Below are 16,879 nucleotides of genomic sequence, written 5' to 3'. Positions count from 1 at the left end.
CGTACTTGGATGATAACCTATTTTGATTTTATTTTCACAGATGCAGGAATGTGGTAATGATATTAATGTTTGGGATTATAGGGAAAATGCTGTGGTCTTTATTTTAATCTCTCTCTTCCTCTCTTTCCCTTTTCGATATCCCCTATGACTGGTCTTTAAATTTAACTGTAGCAGACAATGACGTCAGAAAGAACTCTGATTGGATGTAATGATTAATGGGAAGTTGCAGAAGGCAAAAGGTATATCCAATCATCCGAAATTAGCATTAAGTTGCAGTAATAATATATCCAGGACTGCAGAATTCCAGAGCTCACAGAGGTGTGATTGGAAAAGTGTGATACCTTTTCTTAGCCTATGTGATAGAAGAATAATACAAGGTTATTAATTTTCTCAAAAGCAAGAAGAGCAGTGTAAGACTTTTGTGCTATTTTAATTATTTAATCCAGTGGGTGGGCTATAAATTAAGAAGCACCTGAAAAATTCTATCTATATATGTTGACATAAAGAAACTTATTCTTTAGAACAGCATAATTAAGTTGCTCAGCATTATATAGTTGATTCATGGTGGTATAAGTGAATTTTAATATGTGTGTAATTGCATGTTCAAATATATCTACTGATTTCATTGCAGCATGATAGTTTACTATGCAAGTTTGATTTTCAATTAATCTAATGAAATAATTGAATTAGAATTTTCACCATTTAATACTGGGATGTTACTGTTTTTCATACACATAAAAGGAATGAAAAACTTGTAGAAAATATAAGCAAACAATACAAAGGCAAATATTACTAAAAGCAGACTATAATATGGCATTTGGATTGGGTTTTAAATGGTACAATCAATTGGCTAAAATTGAAAGATATTAATTATTTCAGTCTTATCTAATAGCTAAAACTGTGTATGTATTCTTATTCATAATGTTTCTGAAGAAAGAAAAAAAACATAAACCATAATCTGATGTTGCTCATAATTGCATAGATCTAATTCCAGGACTTTTTTCTTGTGTTTCATGTAATTCCTTGGAGGCACCATCACAAAAGAAGTACTCCTTTCTTTCATGAAAATTAAGAATGAATGACCCTTTGGGGAAGGCAACTGTTAACCATGGATTTTTTATTACCCCATCAGTGTTTGAAAAAGTTAACTGGTAAATAAAACCATAACTGATAATCCTTCTAATCAATGAGTTTTTAATATTGAAATTAGTATGACTAATATATTCAACTATTTTTTTGTAATGTCTTCTCTTACGAAATATCAGTTGTGCTAATGGTAACCAACATAATATGTTTTACCTGTCAATGTCTTAGCATCTCTTACAACCAAGAAATAAGAATCTTGGAACTGTCTTTAACTAGATATAATGAAAAGGAAAATAAATGTATGTTACAACAATCTGGGTAATTGAATAGGCTTACTTTAAAACACAGTTTATTTCTGAGTTCATAAGGATGGGGCTTTCCTTATCATAAGGGATTCTTGCTGCTCTCTGAACTTGATTGTTTTGCTGCAGACATTTTATTACCAAAACTAGATAACATCATCATGAGTACTGATGATGTTGCCTAGTTGGGTAATGAAATGTCTGAAAGAAAACAGTCAAGTTCAGAGAACAGCAAGGACTCCCTCATTTCAAACCTGAGCTACAAATATGCTCCTTTATTGGTTTCTTGATCTTACACGAACAATGTATTGATTCCCTAGAAAAATAAAGGAAGAGTCCAAATAAACAAAGAAAATGCAGAAGTTCTGTGCTTATGGTATTTTGAAAACTGCCATCCTCTTTTCCAGGCTATTCCCTCAATACTTATCCCACTCCCACTCACTCACTTTGCCATTGTATATGCAGTACACCAGTGATTCAGGAATCATTGCCATACTGCTTATCCACTGTATTGGATTGGCATTAGTTATTATCACAGATTTATTTTCAATGGGACAAATGCAAGCAAGGCATTGAGTTAGAAATACTTTTCACTTTTGCAAGTCCTCCTTTATTTGGAGCATGAGCACTTCAAGATAGTCAGGCCAGGAAATGGAGTCCAGGAGAAATACTGAAACAGGCTATATTAAGAGAATATCGAACGCCTAAAGGTGTTTTCTTTTCCCTCTGTCTTCTACCAAAGAGGGCTAGTTTGGTGTAATAGTTAAACTGTTAATCTAGAAACCAAGAGACTGTGAGTTCTAGTTTTACCTTAGGCTTGAAAAACTGACTGGGAGACTTTGGACCAGTAATTCTGTCTCAGCTCCACACCTGACAGGTTGATTGTTGTGAGGAAAATAGGAAGATGAAGGAGCATTGTTTGCTACCTTGAGTTACATATAAAGTAATAAAAGTGGGATGTAAAATATAATTAAATAAATATCAGAAGGTGTAGGTGTGGAAGGGGCATTGCTCCTTTTTTACCATTTTGTAGCTAAGCTGCAATATAGGTACCATATATAAGGGAAGAAAGAGCATCTTCCGTGCTTTTTAATAAAAATTTCCTCCTCCCTCACATTTGAATCATAATATATAAGAATGTGGCTTCAAATTTTCTTCTGAAATAATTTTTGTATGTTATGAATCTTGGTTTGTACGAGAAGCTAAATATTGTTAAGATAGTCCCTGAGCGCTACAAAATCAGTCATTGATTGCTCTCACCTGATTAAAATGCCAACTGTAAAAATGGAAGATACTCTGGCCTGGGGCAAAGTCCTATAATAAATAACCATGAAAGGAACTTCAGTCACTTCCTGACTTCCTCATGGAATAGAAGGAATATTTTTTCATGACAGTGTTTTTCCAGGGTTTCATTGCCATGGTTTTTTACACATGATTTTTCTGAAATGGAGACTTGTAACTAAGCTACAATTACTCTTCCAGAGCAGGTAATTTGATTTCACTTAGTTTTGTAGAAGATACGATTTCAGAAATGGATAAATTGTTATTTGGAAACCATCATTGTAAATGGCTCTTACTATCAAGTATTTTATTCATCTATTAATCATAGAGAATTAGCTACTTGCTTTGAGAATAAGTACAAGTGCTGGGATAAAGGTTTCTTTAACACTAAAAGTTAAAACTAAATCCTCTAAATTTAGGGGTTTTGTTAATTTTTAATACAAATATTTGATTTGTGACATATACTGCATTTAAAGGCTTATGATCAGGCCATGAGCTTCTGTAATCCGAAATATATAGGAATTAAATTGAATATTACCATTTTTTAAAAGATTACATTTTAATATATATGGAGGAAAACAAATCCCAAGACTCTCGGTCAAGACATTAAAGAATGTATTTCAGGTTTTTAACTCACTGTTGATTTATTTGTTAATAGTTATTCTACTAAATTAAGTGTGAAATAATGAGAAAAAGTTTGAACATGCCAGTATATCCATATTTTATCTTGTGGCTTCTGAAATGCATTTTTATCATAATTATATTTTATACAAAGACTGTAAAGTGAAACCTGCCCCACCCTGGACATATCCATATATCTTTGTGTCTGCAAAGACCCATTAAAATTAGCACAAATATTTAGAATACATGCTGAGAATAAAAGGCACTGCTCTATTTAAACATGGGGCACACATAGCAAGTTTTAAAGAAAAATGTTTTACATTTGTGACTCTCAGAGTATATATTCATTTAAAATTGTAGCCTCGACCATGGTGATTGTAGCAGTAGCATATTATTATATCGGAACTCTCTATGCTCAAAAAGTGATTACAAACCTGCAAGAACAGAATAGGTATTATTGTGTTATTTTGCTAGACAAAGATAAGTGTGATGAGCCAAAGAATTATATCTTCTGGAAGAGCCCAAGACTGTTGCGACCCCATCAACTTATGACAGTAGTAATTAAAATGATGATGGAAATATTTTTATGTTGCTCATAATAATCTTTAATACATAAAAATAACATTTGATAAGGGTATAATTAAAATATCTTGGGGAGTAAACATGATTATGCTGGGTGCAGAAGTCAAATAATTCTGCCTTCTTGTTGCCCAGAGCAAATATCAGAGAGTAGTATATAATACTTTTTAAAAGAATATTCTGCTTCTTGAAAGGAATAGATGGCACTGAACAGATAGCATCTGAGGAATAGATGGCATTACAAAGTAGATTTCTTCTTTCTGCTGTTGTAAGGTTTTCTCTTTGTATTTCATGACAGGCAGATCTATGCTTTCTTCTTGGCCAATTGTGGTACGAGCCACAGGCCACTTCCTCAATTCAGAAATGGATGACATTCTCTTCCAATTCCAGTCCATTGCAAAAGCATTCTACACCCATGCTTTTCAGCCTTGTTTCAAAACTGCTATTTTCTGATCTGAACTACTATAAGCCCTTCAAAGGAGGCAGTCTCCAGCATGTCATTTCTTTTAGGAGCACCCCAACTCCAATTGGCCTCAGAGTTTAGCACATTTCTTCATTTGTAGCAGTTGGTTTCCATCAGCCATCTTGTTCTAGATTGTTTGGCTGTTACATTCTCTGCTGGTCAACAACAGTCAGTACTCTGTCCTTCACCCCCAAAGCTCATGTCCCTTGCATTTCCCTTTATGTTTCTGCCTAGTAAAAAGATACAATAAGTGAGTAAAGAATGCTTCTTGTGCTCTCCCACGCCTTGCTCACCCTACTGCAAAGCTACCTGTTGAGTAGTCGTTGGGATGACACACGAGGCAGACACGGAGCTGAAGGCTAACACAATTTATTTAAACATAGCAGGTTGACGCGGCTGCCCTGGCTGGGCAGGCAGCCCGGAGAGCGAGAGCTGCCCTGGCTGGGCAGGCAGTCCGGGAGCGATGGCTGCCTCGGCTGGGCTGGCAGTCTGGGTGACGTTAGCTGCCTCGGCTCGGCAGGCGGTCCGGGAGGCGTTAGCTGCCTCGGCTCGGCAGACAGTCCGGGAGGCGTTAGCTGCCTCGGCTCGGCAGACAGTCTGGAAGGGCTGTAGCCGCTCCGGCTGGGCGGGCAGTCTGGAGGGCGACAGCTGCTCTGGCTGGACGGCAGCCCGGGGGCGATAGCTGCCTCGGCTGGGCGGGCAGCCAGATGGTGAGAACTGCCCGGCCGGGCGGGCAGCCCGGGCGAGAGCTCTTGCGAGCGCTGCCCGTTGGTCCGCGCTCCGCCCCGCTGCCGCTTGGCTGGCTCTGCCCGACAGCCGGCTTTTATAGCCGACTGTCAAACGGAGCCAGCCAATGGGAACGGCTGGAGTTCCCGCTCAAACAGCGGACCTGGTTGGGAAACCCCAACCAGTTCAAAAGACATAACGGAAACTGTCAGGGACACAACACCCCTTCCCCCTTAGCTAGGGACATGGCAGCCCAGGCTGGGGCTGTGGTTGGGCAGGGACACAACACCCCTTCCCCCTTAGCTAGGGACATGGCAGCCCAGGCTGGGGCTGTGGTTGGGCAGGGACACAACACCCCTTCCCCCTTAGCTTGGGACATGGCAGCCCAGACTGGGGGCTGTGGTTAGGCGGGGACACGACACCCCTTCCCCCTTAGCTTGGGACATGGCAGCCCAGACTGGGGGCTGTGGTTAGGCGGGGACACGACACCCCTTCCCTCTTGCTAGGGATATGGTAGACCTGTAATCAGACCTGCAATGGGCTTGCAAATAGACATCCAGTCCTAGGAAATCCCAGCTGGGGTAGAGTCCTTTTGCCGGTAGACCGGGTCCGGCTGAGGAGTGCTCAGTGTCTCTCGAGTTGATCGGGGCCTTCAGGGAACATTCGGCGTTGGCTCGGTAGACCGGGACCAGCATGGTGTTCACGTCGTCGGCGAGGTAGATCTGGCCCTGCAGAGAACTCTCGTCGACGTTGGCGGGGTAGACCGGGGCCTTCAGGGAACTCTTGGCGGGTTGACCAGGCTCTCGGTGTTTGACAGGTAGACCGGGCCCTCTGGGTTTGACAGGTAGCTGTTGTCAACGGTTGCTAAGTAGATCGGGCTCTCTGGATTCAACTGGTAGCTGGCCCGTCTCGGCCTTCAGCGGCTAAGGTCGGCTCTCAGGGGTAGGCCGGCTCGTCTCTGCGTGCAGCAGATAGATCGGCTTTTCAGAAGGTAGACCGGCTCGTCTCTGCGTTCAGCAGATAGATCGGCTTTTCAGGGGGTAGACCGGCTCGTCTCTGCCTTCAGCAGGTAGATCGGCTCCTCGCGGTTTGACAGGTAGACTGGCTCGTTTCGGCGGCCTTTGGAAATGGCGGCAGTAGTGCCTGTGGGCGGCGTTCGTCTCCTCAGCGAGGGAGGCTAGAACTTCGCACTCTCAGTAGTGCCAGTGGCAGCGCCCGGCGGGGGGGCGTTTTCTCCTCAGCAAACGGAGGTTCTTGAGCGTCGTGCTCTCAGTCGCGCCGGCGGCAGCGCCCGGCGGGGGGGGCGTGTTTCTTCCTCAGCAAATGGAGGCTCTGAGCGTTGTGCTCTCGATGGCGCCAGCGGCAATGCCTGGCGGGGGGGTTTCTTCCTCAGCAAACGGAGGCTCTGAGCTTTGCGCTCTTGGTAGCGCCAGCAGCAATGCCTGGCGGGGGTTTTCTTCCTCAGCAAACGGAGGCTCTGAGCTTTGCGCTCTTGGTAGCGCCAGCAGCAATGCCTGGCGGGGGGGTTTCTTCCTCAGCAAACGGAGGCTCTGAGCTTTGCGCTCTCGGTAGCGCCGGCGGCAGCGCCCGGCGGGGGGGGCGTTTTCTCCTCAGCAGACGGAGGTCCAGAGCTTCGTGCTCTCAGCAGTGTCAGTCACCATCAGCAGTTGTGACTTTCGAAAATCGCGCTCTGAGAAGAGCGTTTTTGCGGCAGCGCCTGTCAGGCAGAGTCAGCCTCCTCGGCTGAGGAGGCTTCTTTGAAATTCGCGCTCTTTTGTGATTGTGGCGGCTGAGGCTCTCAGTGCCGTAACTTCGCTCTAGTGACCTCAGCTAGTGACAGCAAATTGAACTTCGCGCCTTTTTGCGCGCGCGGGCGGCTGCGGCTTCAGCGCCCGATCTTCAGCTCCAAACGCAGCGGTTTGGGCTCAAGCTCTCTGTGAGCGAGGCGAATGCCTGTGGCTTCAGCTCTTTTGGCTGTCGCGCTCCTCGTGAGCGCTGGCGATGGCGGTTTCATCGATTTCGCTTTCGGTGGTTAGCTCTGTTGATTCAGTCCGGTTGCCTCTCCTTCGTGTGATCCCATCCTCGTCGCCAGTGTTGAGTAGTCATTGGGATGACACACGAGGCAGACACGGAGCTGAAGACTAACACAATTTATTTAAACATAGCAGGTTGACGCGGCTGCCCTGGCTGGGCAGGCAGCCCGGAGAGCGAGAGCTGCCCTGGCTGGGCAGGCAGTCCGGGAGCGATGGCTGCCTCGGCTGGGCTGGCAGTCTGGGTGACGTTAGCTGCCTCGGCTCGGCAGGCGGTCCGGGAGGCGTTAGCTGCCTCAGCTCGGCAGGCGGTCTGGGAGGCGTTAGCTGCCTCGGCTCGGCAGACAGTCCGGGAGGTGTTAGCTGCCTCGGCTCGGCAGACAGTCTGGAAGGGCTGTAGCCGCTCCGGCTGGGCGGGCAGTCCGGAGGGCGACAGCTGCTCCGGCTGGACGGCAGCCCGGGGGGGGGATAGCTGCCTCGGCTGGGCGGGCAGCCAGATGGTGAGAACTGCCCCGGCCGGGCGGGCAGCCCGCGGGGCGAGAGCTCTTGCGAGCGCTGCCCCGTTGGTCCGCGCTCCGCCCGCTTCGCTTCGCTTGGCTGGCTCTGCCCGACAGCCGGCTTTTATAGCCGACTGTCAAACGGAGCCAGCCAATGGGAACGGCTGGAGTTCCCGCTCAAACAGCGGACCTGGTTGGGAAACCCCAACCAGTTCAAAAGACATAACGGAAACTGTCAGGGACACAACACTACCCTTCCCTTTTTTTGTTTTCTAAAACATCTTTAAGTTGTAATATAGGAACAGCACTACTTTATTTCTATGAAGAATGAAGAATTCTTCCTTGCTATAAACTTACTAAGATGCTACAGAGGAAAGTAAAAACAAAATCAACAAAAAAAAAAACCCAACAATTGTTCCTGTTGTTTTGGGTGTTGTTGCAGAATTATGATGGTAACAAAAGATAAAACAACAACAACCCAGTCTGTAGTTTTAGTAGAGTCAATAGAGATAATGAGGAAAGAGAGGAGTGCAGGCATTCATGTGTGCAAACATCTGAGAAAGTAAAGGAATAGTACAGAGACTAGTGAGTTAACAATCTCTAAAAGGAAAGTAGGCATTGGTAGATCAGTTCACACAAGAACTGCCTGCAAAGCTTGCTTTTCTTGCAAATTGGGAAGAGCAAGAAGCAGAGAAGCAACCAATTGGCCTTGCAATGGCTATAGCTTGGTCTGAGCACCAGCCAGGTCCCATTGCCAATCATTGCAATCTGGACTGGAACTTCCTACGTTGGTATAAGGAACAGGTGACAGCTGCACAGGAGGCAAGCAACTTAGGCTGTACAAGAGTGTTAAATTGCCTTAAATGTTTTAATGAAGTATGTCATCTTTCTCCATATTTATTATTATCACTTCTCAAATGGAAGTGAAAGAAAGACCTGCTGTAAATCATCCAAAAATTTTGTAATTTAGCAAAAAAATTGAAATGTTATCTTCTGGTTCCAGTATTCTATTTCGTGAACCTCCAAGAATTAGTGTCAATAAAGTATCAGTGGCTTTCAGTCAGCTGTTTCAGAAGGACTTTCAATAACTGAGTTTTGAGTTGTTTTTAAAGCAGAGGATAAATCAACGTATTTCAGCCCGATCTGTATCTGTCCTCAGTGTGGAAGGGATTGCCTCTCTCGAATTGGCCTTTTTAGCCACACTAGATACTGTTTTAGAACTCTTTTCAGAGCACGATGCCATCGTCTTTTGAGACTGAAGGATGCCAAAAGTCAACCTGATCTGGTTACATAATATAATTAAGAATCGGGGAAAATAATTTTAATTTACATAAATTTACCAGGCACTATTTCAGGGTCTCTCTGGTCTTTCTTAGGAAAAATGCATACTGTAAATGTAATTAAAAATGTAAACTTATAACTTACTCATGAATTCCAGATTCTTGTTCATGTTTTTCCTAAAATATTTTAACCTTTTATTGTATTCCTCACCACTATCTCCTGCTTTTCCCCCAAACAGGCTGCAAATAATCACCTTATTAAAGCAAGATGGTTGTACTTCAAGCTGTAAGTCTATACACATTTGCATTCATTTGATATTCATTGAATAACATGCTGTTTGAAATATAAACTAGGCCTGACAAGAACCTATATATATTTAACTAAATGCTGACTGGTAAAGAAGTTGAGACTCAGGTCACATGTATAGGTAGTCATCCAAGAGACTTAAGTTCAAAAGTACAGGCAGTCCTTGATTCAACCACAATTCAGCCCAAAATTTCTATTGCTAAGCAAGACAGTTGTTAAGTGAGCTTTCCCCCCATTTTATGACCTTTCATAAAGGTCAAGTTGTTAAGTGAATCACTGCAGTTGTTAGTAACAAAATTGTTAAGTGAATCTGGCTTCCCCATTGACTTTGGTTGTCAAGAGGTCTCAAAAGGTGATGACGTGATCCTGGGACACTGCAACCATCATAATATATGCCAGTTGCCAAGCATCTGAATTTTAATCATGTGACTATGGGGATGCTGCAATGATTTTAAGGGTGAAGAATGTTCATTAATCTCTTTTTTCAATGCTGTTGTAACTTCAAATGGTCACTAAATGAATGGTTGTAAATTGAGGACTACCTGTATTTATTGAAGGTAGGCCTTTTCCTTACCCCTTCATCCAGTGCTCCCCAGAAGTACTATACTGAAGGCTAGAAAATCTTTTTTAAAATAAGACACTACGGTGTAGCTGCCTGATAGGACAAAGAGTTTCCAGAACAATTAATCCAGCATAGAAAAAGAACATTATTTTCCTATTTGAACCTTTGTATTGCTTTCAGGTTTTAGACTTTCACCCACTTGTGAGATAATACTGTACTTCCCAGTATTAGACGCTGGTGATATCTTGTCATCCTAAATTAGACTGTTTTTTTCATTCAGCATTAAGTATTTGGATTTAAAACAAATGTTACCTACAGTGATCCTCCCTTTTACAACAAATATAATTTTAAACATGCACATATAATACTCCACTGTCAGCTTATAAAGGTGCTTACTCTTTGGTTTGATTTAAAATTAAAACAAAAAAACAGTAGAATCAAAATTACAATAAATACATTTAAATTCAATGTACAGCTAAAAATTTGATGAAGAAAAATATATTTTGGTCATTTACCTAAATACTGGAAATGAGGGTCCAAGCACATCTCCCTGAGAAGTATGTTTCATACCCTGCATAGCAAAAAGCTTGGGGGGGGGGCATCTTCAAAATAGCCTCTCCTGCTGATCTAGATAATTGGGTAATTCCTAAAGAGAGGGCTGGTCCTGTTCTAAGCCACTTAAGTCTTTAAGGTCAGTACCAACATCTTAAATTGTACTCAATAGGCAATGGGCACTCAGTATAGCCTTTTCTGTTATAGACATGATGTCTTCCCTGTGCCTTGCTCTGGATAACAGCCTATCTGTTCCATATTATACCAATTTCACATTCTGTATATTTTTCAAAAATATGCCCATATAGAATGTGTTGCAGCAGTGAAGATGATTGAAACTGGGCATGAATAATTGTCAGCAAGTCTCCCTGGCTCAAGGAGGGCTGGTGTTGATGGAATAGTTTTAGCTGTGCAAACTCCTTTCTCATCATACTTGTCTCTTTATATTCAGTGATACCTGGGGATCAAGAACCTCTCTGAATTTTTTTTATTTTTTTTAATATATTTTGTCAAGCATGTATTAGATAACAAATATAATTAGAACATGATTATGATTACATGAAATAGGTACAGATAAAAGGGAGACATTAGGACTGGGATGGTAGGCACATTGGTGTGCTTATGCACGCCCCTTACAGATCTCTTAGGAATGGGGTGAGGTCAACAGTAGACAGTCTAAGGTTAAAGTTTTGGGGGTTTGTGGAAGAAACCACAGAGTCCGGTAGTACATTCCAGGCATTGACAACTCTGTTGCCGAAGTTGTATTTTCTGCAGTCAAGTTGGAGTGGTTTACCTTAAGTTTGTATCTATTTTGTGTTTGTGTATTGTTGTGATTGAAGCTGCAGTAGTCATTGGCAGGTAGGACATTGTAGCAGATAATTTTGTGTACTATGCTTAGGTCAGACCGAAGGCAGCATAGTTCTAAATTTTCTAAGCCCAAAATTTCAAGTTTGGTGGTATAAGGTATTCTGTTTCAAGCAGAAGAGTGGAGGACTTTCTCCGTTGTGAAAAGTGCAACCTCATCCTTGTCTGAATTTAAGTTTATTCCTTATCTTTCACCCACTTCATTAGCAAAATTGGGATATTCAAGGATGTAATTTAACTATGAGCTTTCTCATAGTTGTTAAATAGTTATAGGATAATATAGTTGATGGTATAAAAAAAGCAAACAGAAATCCCAGTGAACAAATAGGAACCTCAATTTCTGTGTAAATCTGTGTAGATTTAATTTAATTTAGTTCAGTTTAAGCACAGCCAAACTCTAGAATGATTCTGGGCAGCTCACAATATCACAATGAGAAAAAAAATGTAATACAATTAAAAAAAGAGTTAACAAAAACAAATAAGGTAAAAACAAGATGGCAAATCTTGCCTACAACATAAGGAATGTATATCAAAAGGAGTCTTAGTATCATAACCTGGATAAAACTCCAAATGAACTAGGTCGAGGAAATCTAATTCATCCAAATGCTTTTGGAACTGTAAAACTACCAATTTCTTGATCATTTTACTCACGCCTAGAATATTTGACACTGACCTATAATTGCAAAAATCTTCCTAGTCGAAGAAGGGCTTTTTTTAGTAAAGGTCATGACCTGGTAGAGATCACATGCTACCCTCAAGTAGGTTCACCTCCCTTCACCTCCCTTACAATCTGGCAGATTTAATCAGTCAGATGGGACAAGAGTCAAGCAAAGCAGATAGTTACTCTCATCTTTTCACATATATTGACTGTTATAAATTATATAAACTGCAAAAAATCCATATTGATGGAACAAATGATTGCCAAAATTACATTCCAGTAATCACCATATCATAAAATTGATGAGAATTGCTCATGGTGAGGCCGTGGCTGCTCTTCTCTAACATTTTGATGAAAGAGATGTCATATCATACCGAAAAGCATTACTTGCCTGTTCTGCACACATGCAAGGGATGTAGAAAAGTAAGCTCTTTCAGTGCATCCATTGCCATGGACTAGGATTTGAGGTGAGTCTTAAAACTGACTCTTGTGCCTGCTTAAGCATAAAAGTTGGTCTTAAGGAGCAGGTGTGGGCACTGGAGAAGAAGGATGAGGAAGTCGACAGTTGTCAGAGGACAACACTTGGAAATGTACAGAGAAAGCATTTGATGGATTACCCTTATTGGGCCTCTACGAACGCACCACTCTTCTATGCTGCCCTGGCTGTGACTCTAATCATTGCCCAGGTAAAGAAGATAGCTGATTCTTCAGTCTGGAGTGTCATCCTCAGAGCAAAGAAAGAGGTCAGAGACTACACAACTAAGGAGTTGCTGATATACTCACAGGTGAATTTGGAAGCTGTACTAAGTCTTGGTACAAGACTCGGAGAAGAAACCTCTAACAGCTTCTGCTAGAAGAATTTACTCATTTGGTTAGATACTTTATTTTGAATATTACTTTGAATTCTTAGTTTGACTCCAAAGAGTTTGTTTTCAAACCCAGCTCCTGAAACTCAGTGGACTAGAAAGAGTAAACTTCAGCTTTTTTTCTACACCATTGGAGAATCCAGTGTTTGCCTTCTGTTATCCTCTAGTCAGTTTTCCACTTCTCTGTCCACAAGAATTGCTGTGACAGCATGTTTACTTTTTGAAATACTAACATTAGCTTTTATTATTAAATAACATGCAGGAATAGAACTGTTGTATTTAATGTTTGTTGCTTGTATATGACTTATGTGTGCAGCTGTTTTCATTTCAATTGAAAACCATGAATCTGTTGGATTTGGCAGCATACAAAGCAAAAAAAAATATAGGTAAGTCAGAACAAGGAAAAGCATAAGATCTTTTATAGAATATTGTTTCTCTTAGGGTGACCATGTATGGCTGGAATCCCATTCAGGAAAAGAGTTTAATGTGCCCATTGGGGCAGTTGTGAAAGTATCTAACTCAGGACGACTCTTGCTGGAGGATGATGAAGGCAAGGTAGGCTACTTAACACTTTCATCTATACCCAATTTTTGTATATGATCTTCTGCATCCAATTAAAGAGCTGGATGGATCTGTAATTATTCAAGGCTCAGCAGTACATTTGACCATTGCTGTTCAATTCTAAAAAGTGAGTGGGATTCCTGTCAAAATGTAAATGTGATTTAATCTAAACTTGTATTTCAATTAGTGTAATATAACTCATTTAAAAGTGATTAATAGGAGTTCTTCCTATGCATTTAATAATTTTCTTCTCTCTTTTTTTTTTAAATGGCACTTTGACAACAGCTTTAGGTGTTTTGGAGTATTGTTCATATTTGACACATGCATTCCAAAGCTGGAAATAAGTTTGAATTCAGATATAGAGCCAAGTCTATATCTGGATTTGGATTTTGCAAAGCTCTGGGATTCATAGCCAAAATTAAACAGGTGTTATGCAATGTAACAGGACAAACCAAAACCTGTATCATGTTTTTCATTGCTGCATTTTCAGATAAGCATACTAATGTTCTCTATGGCCTGAATCTTAAGAGCTATTTTCAGGAGCAAACTAAGCTAGTATATGAAATCCAGACTGTTAAATGCACTTGTATTTAAGGAGCACTGGATCACAACTCAAAACATTAGCGCAATGCGACCAATGCATGCTGCCTCTATCCAAGGAGTGGAAGATATGATATATCTTGAAGAGATGAACGAAGCTGGCATGGTACACAACCTATATATCCGCTACAAAGAGAATAACATCTATGTAAGACTGATTTTTTATTAATAATATGTAGTCAAGTCAATAGGTAGTCAAGTACAGATTCTGAAGCCCCATTTTAAAAAATGCTTTATAATGAGAGAACTATATATTCTTTATTGCTTACAAATAAAATCTTATACAGAGAAATGGCTTTAAAAATAAGCAAAATGTCTACAGACTAATTTGTTTGCAAGAATCTTCTGTAAACAGACATTGTAAATATGATGTATTCTAATGCCTTTCACACATTTCATTCAATTCATCCAATTTTATATAGTTTATATTTAGTTATTCTACATTCTACAGTTTTTACTTTTATTAAGTATAGTCATCTATAATTTCACATATTTATAAGGGGAATAAGATGTTACGAATGTTGTTTGATATTGTAAATATTCCTATCAGTAACTTATTTTGAGATTAAATGAGATCCAGGATTCTCATATTCATTGCCATAAATTTTTTTAGACCTACACAGGCTCTATTCTTGTAGCCATCAATCCATATCAAGTGCTGCCATTGTATACCATGGAACAAATCCAGCTCTACTTCAATAAGAGAATTGGGGAACTGCCTCCTCACGTCTTTGCCATTGCTGATAATTGTTATTTCAACATGCTGAGAAATAAGAAGGATCAATGCTCTGTCATTAGGTAAGGGGAAAATAATGTAATGGAAAAATGTATTAATACTGTGAAATATTTAAATAGCTTGGAGGAAAAAAAACAGAGAAGATATTATAGAGGCTTTGAAAATGATTCTTAAAGTTACTATGGAATACTTGGAAGTGCAAGCAGAGGGCATCTTTAAAGTAGTCACCTCACATGACTTGTGGGGAAGCCTGAAAAGGGAAGAATAAGTTTGTTTAATTAATACTTCTGATACCAATTTTACAAAATTTATTCCAGTGGAGAGTCTGGAGCTGGGAAGACGGAAAGCACAAAATTAATGTTGCAGTTCTTAGCTGTTATTAGTGGTCAACATTCCTGGATTGAGCAACAGATTCTTGAAGCCAATCCCATTTTGGAAGGTAGGTTACATGTGCAAGGTGAAATATTGAGAACTTTGCTTTACATCATTATAAAATACTCTTATAGCATATTTCACTTTCCTAATAGTGGTATTAGAAAGGTGACTGTTAAGTTTGAGCAATGAGAGGCTGAACCAGAGCATGAGTGCAACAATACTTTATTATACAATAAAGGGCTGACCGTGCTTGCCACGCCTGGAACTGGCTCGCAGCAATCAGCAACTGGTTGGACCCCGCAGCCTGCTTTTATAGCTGGCTGCTGGAGAGAACCAACCAATGAGGATGGGGGAATAACGCCCACACAAAGTGAGTGGACCTGAGTGAGAACTCCTAGAGTCCTCAGGACATAACACCCCTTCCCCCCAGTTGCGAACATGCATAGTCCTTGAGGTAGACGGGGGGTTTGTGTTGGCGCCCGGAACGGCGCAGCTCGGGAACATTGTCTGTCTGTTCGGTATCAGTCTGTGACGGTTGAACCGGCATAGTGTCGCTAACGCTCTCTCCGGACTGGGCATCCTCAGAAACCACCGGGTTGGTTACTGGGGTCGAGCTCTCGTGGGTTGGATCAGGCTGGTCAACTCTCTGGGCGCTGTTGTCCGAGTTCGGGCTGACCGGAACGACTGCTGGTGCAGACTGGTCGTTGGGTGCGATGTGGCTGGGCGGCGGATGAGGCGGTTCCCCTTCGACTAGAGACTCTGGATTCTTGTTGGCAAGGGTGCTGAGGCGCCTTCTAAGCTGGTCTATGTGTCTCCTCCAGACGCGACCATCCTCCAGCCTGACCCTATACGATCTCGGCCCGGTGACGGCGATGACCTCGCCTGGAATCCAAAGTGGGTCCCCAGCGAAATTCCTTGCGTATACTGGCTCCTGTAACATAAAATGTCTAACCCCGAAGTAGAAGCGAGGGAGAGTCAGGGCAGTATTGTGGGTGCAGTCTATCTAATACAGTCCTCAGGCGCCGGCCCATCAGGAGTTCCGCTGGGGACTTATTGGTGACTGCACAGGGGTTGAGTGCTGGCTCATCAGGAACCGTGAGAGTTTGTGGTGCCAGTCATCCCTGCCAAACCTAGCGAGGGCCTCTTTGGTGGTCCTGACGGCCCTTTCAGCCAACCCATTACTGGCAGGGTGAAATGGGGCTGTGAAAATGTGGCGAATGCCCAGGTTGGCAGCAAAACGGCTGAATTCTACTGATGCGAACTGAGGGCCATTATCGGAGACAATGGAGTCGGGTAGTCCATGTGTAACGAACAGGCGTGTTAACACGTTGGTGATTGCTAGTGTGGTGGTCGTGGATAGCTGCGCCACGTCTATCCATTTGGAATAAGCGTCCACGACCACTAGGAACATCTTTCCATGCACGGGGCCTGCCAGATCGATATGGATTCTAGACCAAGGGGCGCTGGCGCTCTCCCATCTGGTAGGGGTGGCGATGGGGGGAGCAGGACGGGATTCCTGGCAAATGCTGCAGGAACTTACCCAATTGACAATGTCCTCGTCTAGACCCGGCCACCACACGTAGCTGCGTGCTAATGCCTTCATTCTCACGATGCCAGCTTGGCACTTGGGCCTTGAATTTCGGTGGCTGAGTTCGTTGCTAGCTCGGCTGCTAGGGCCTCCTCGACCGCTTGCGCGAGGTTGAGGTCTTTTTTTGCTAGCAGGCGCCTCTGTAGGTTGAGATCCTTGACCCCACAAACTAATTGATCGAGGAGCATGTCCTCCAGGTATGTTCCAAACCCGCAGTGCAAGGCTGCTGTTCTGAGGGCGGCCATATATTGATTGATGGTCTCCTTACTCGATTGCTTCCTCATACGGAACGTGAACCTCCTGGCGATTTGTGAAGGCCTGGGAGCGTAGTGGTTAGTGAGGATC

General features: G+C 42.4%; 1 protein-coding gene across 1 annotated transcript in view; it reads left to right on the top strand.

Annotated features, from left to right (window-relative positions):
• The window catches only part of MYO7B (myosin VIIB), a 72,038-nt gene continuing 55,159 nt past the window's right edge, over positions 1–16,879 (top strand). The window contains exons 1-6 of the mRNA XM_087933007.1: positions 1–1,151; positions 9,105–9,151; positions 13,116–13,229; positions 13,831–13,983; positions 14,449–14,633; positions 14,889–15,010. Of these exons, the coding sequence (XP_087789133.1) occupies positions 9,134–9,151; positions 13,116–13,229; positions 13,831–13,983; positions 14,449–14,633; positions 14,889–15,010 (592 nt within the window). The 5' untranslated portion in view covers positions 1–1,151; positions 9,105–9,133. The remainder of the gene's footprint in view (positions 1,152–9,104; positions 9,152–13,115; positions 13,230–13,830; positions 13,984–14,448; positions 14,634–14,888; positions 15,011–16,879) is intronic.

The sequence above is a fragment of the Pseudonaja textilis genome, chromosome 4, assembly GCF_049901715.1.
Source record: "Pseudonaja textilis isolate UNSWEBS1 chromosome 4, rPseTex1.2, whole genome shotgun sequence".
Taxonomy (NCBI): Eukaryota; Metazoa; Chordata; class Lepidosauria; order Squamata; family Elapidae; genus Pseudonaja; species Pseudonaja textilis.
Note: the sequence above shows the minus strand (reverse complement) of the source record. Positions and strands in the feature narration are given on the sequence as shown.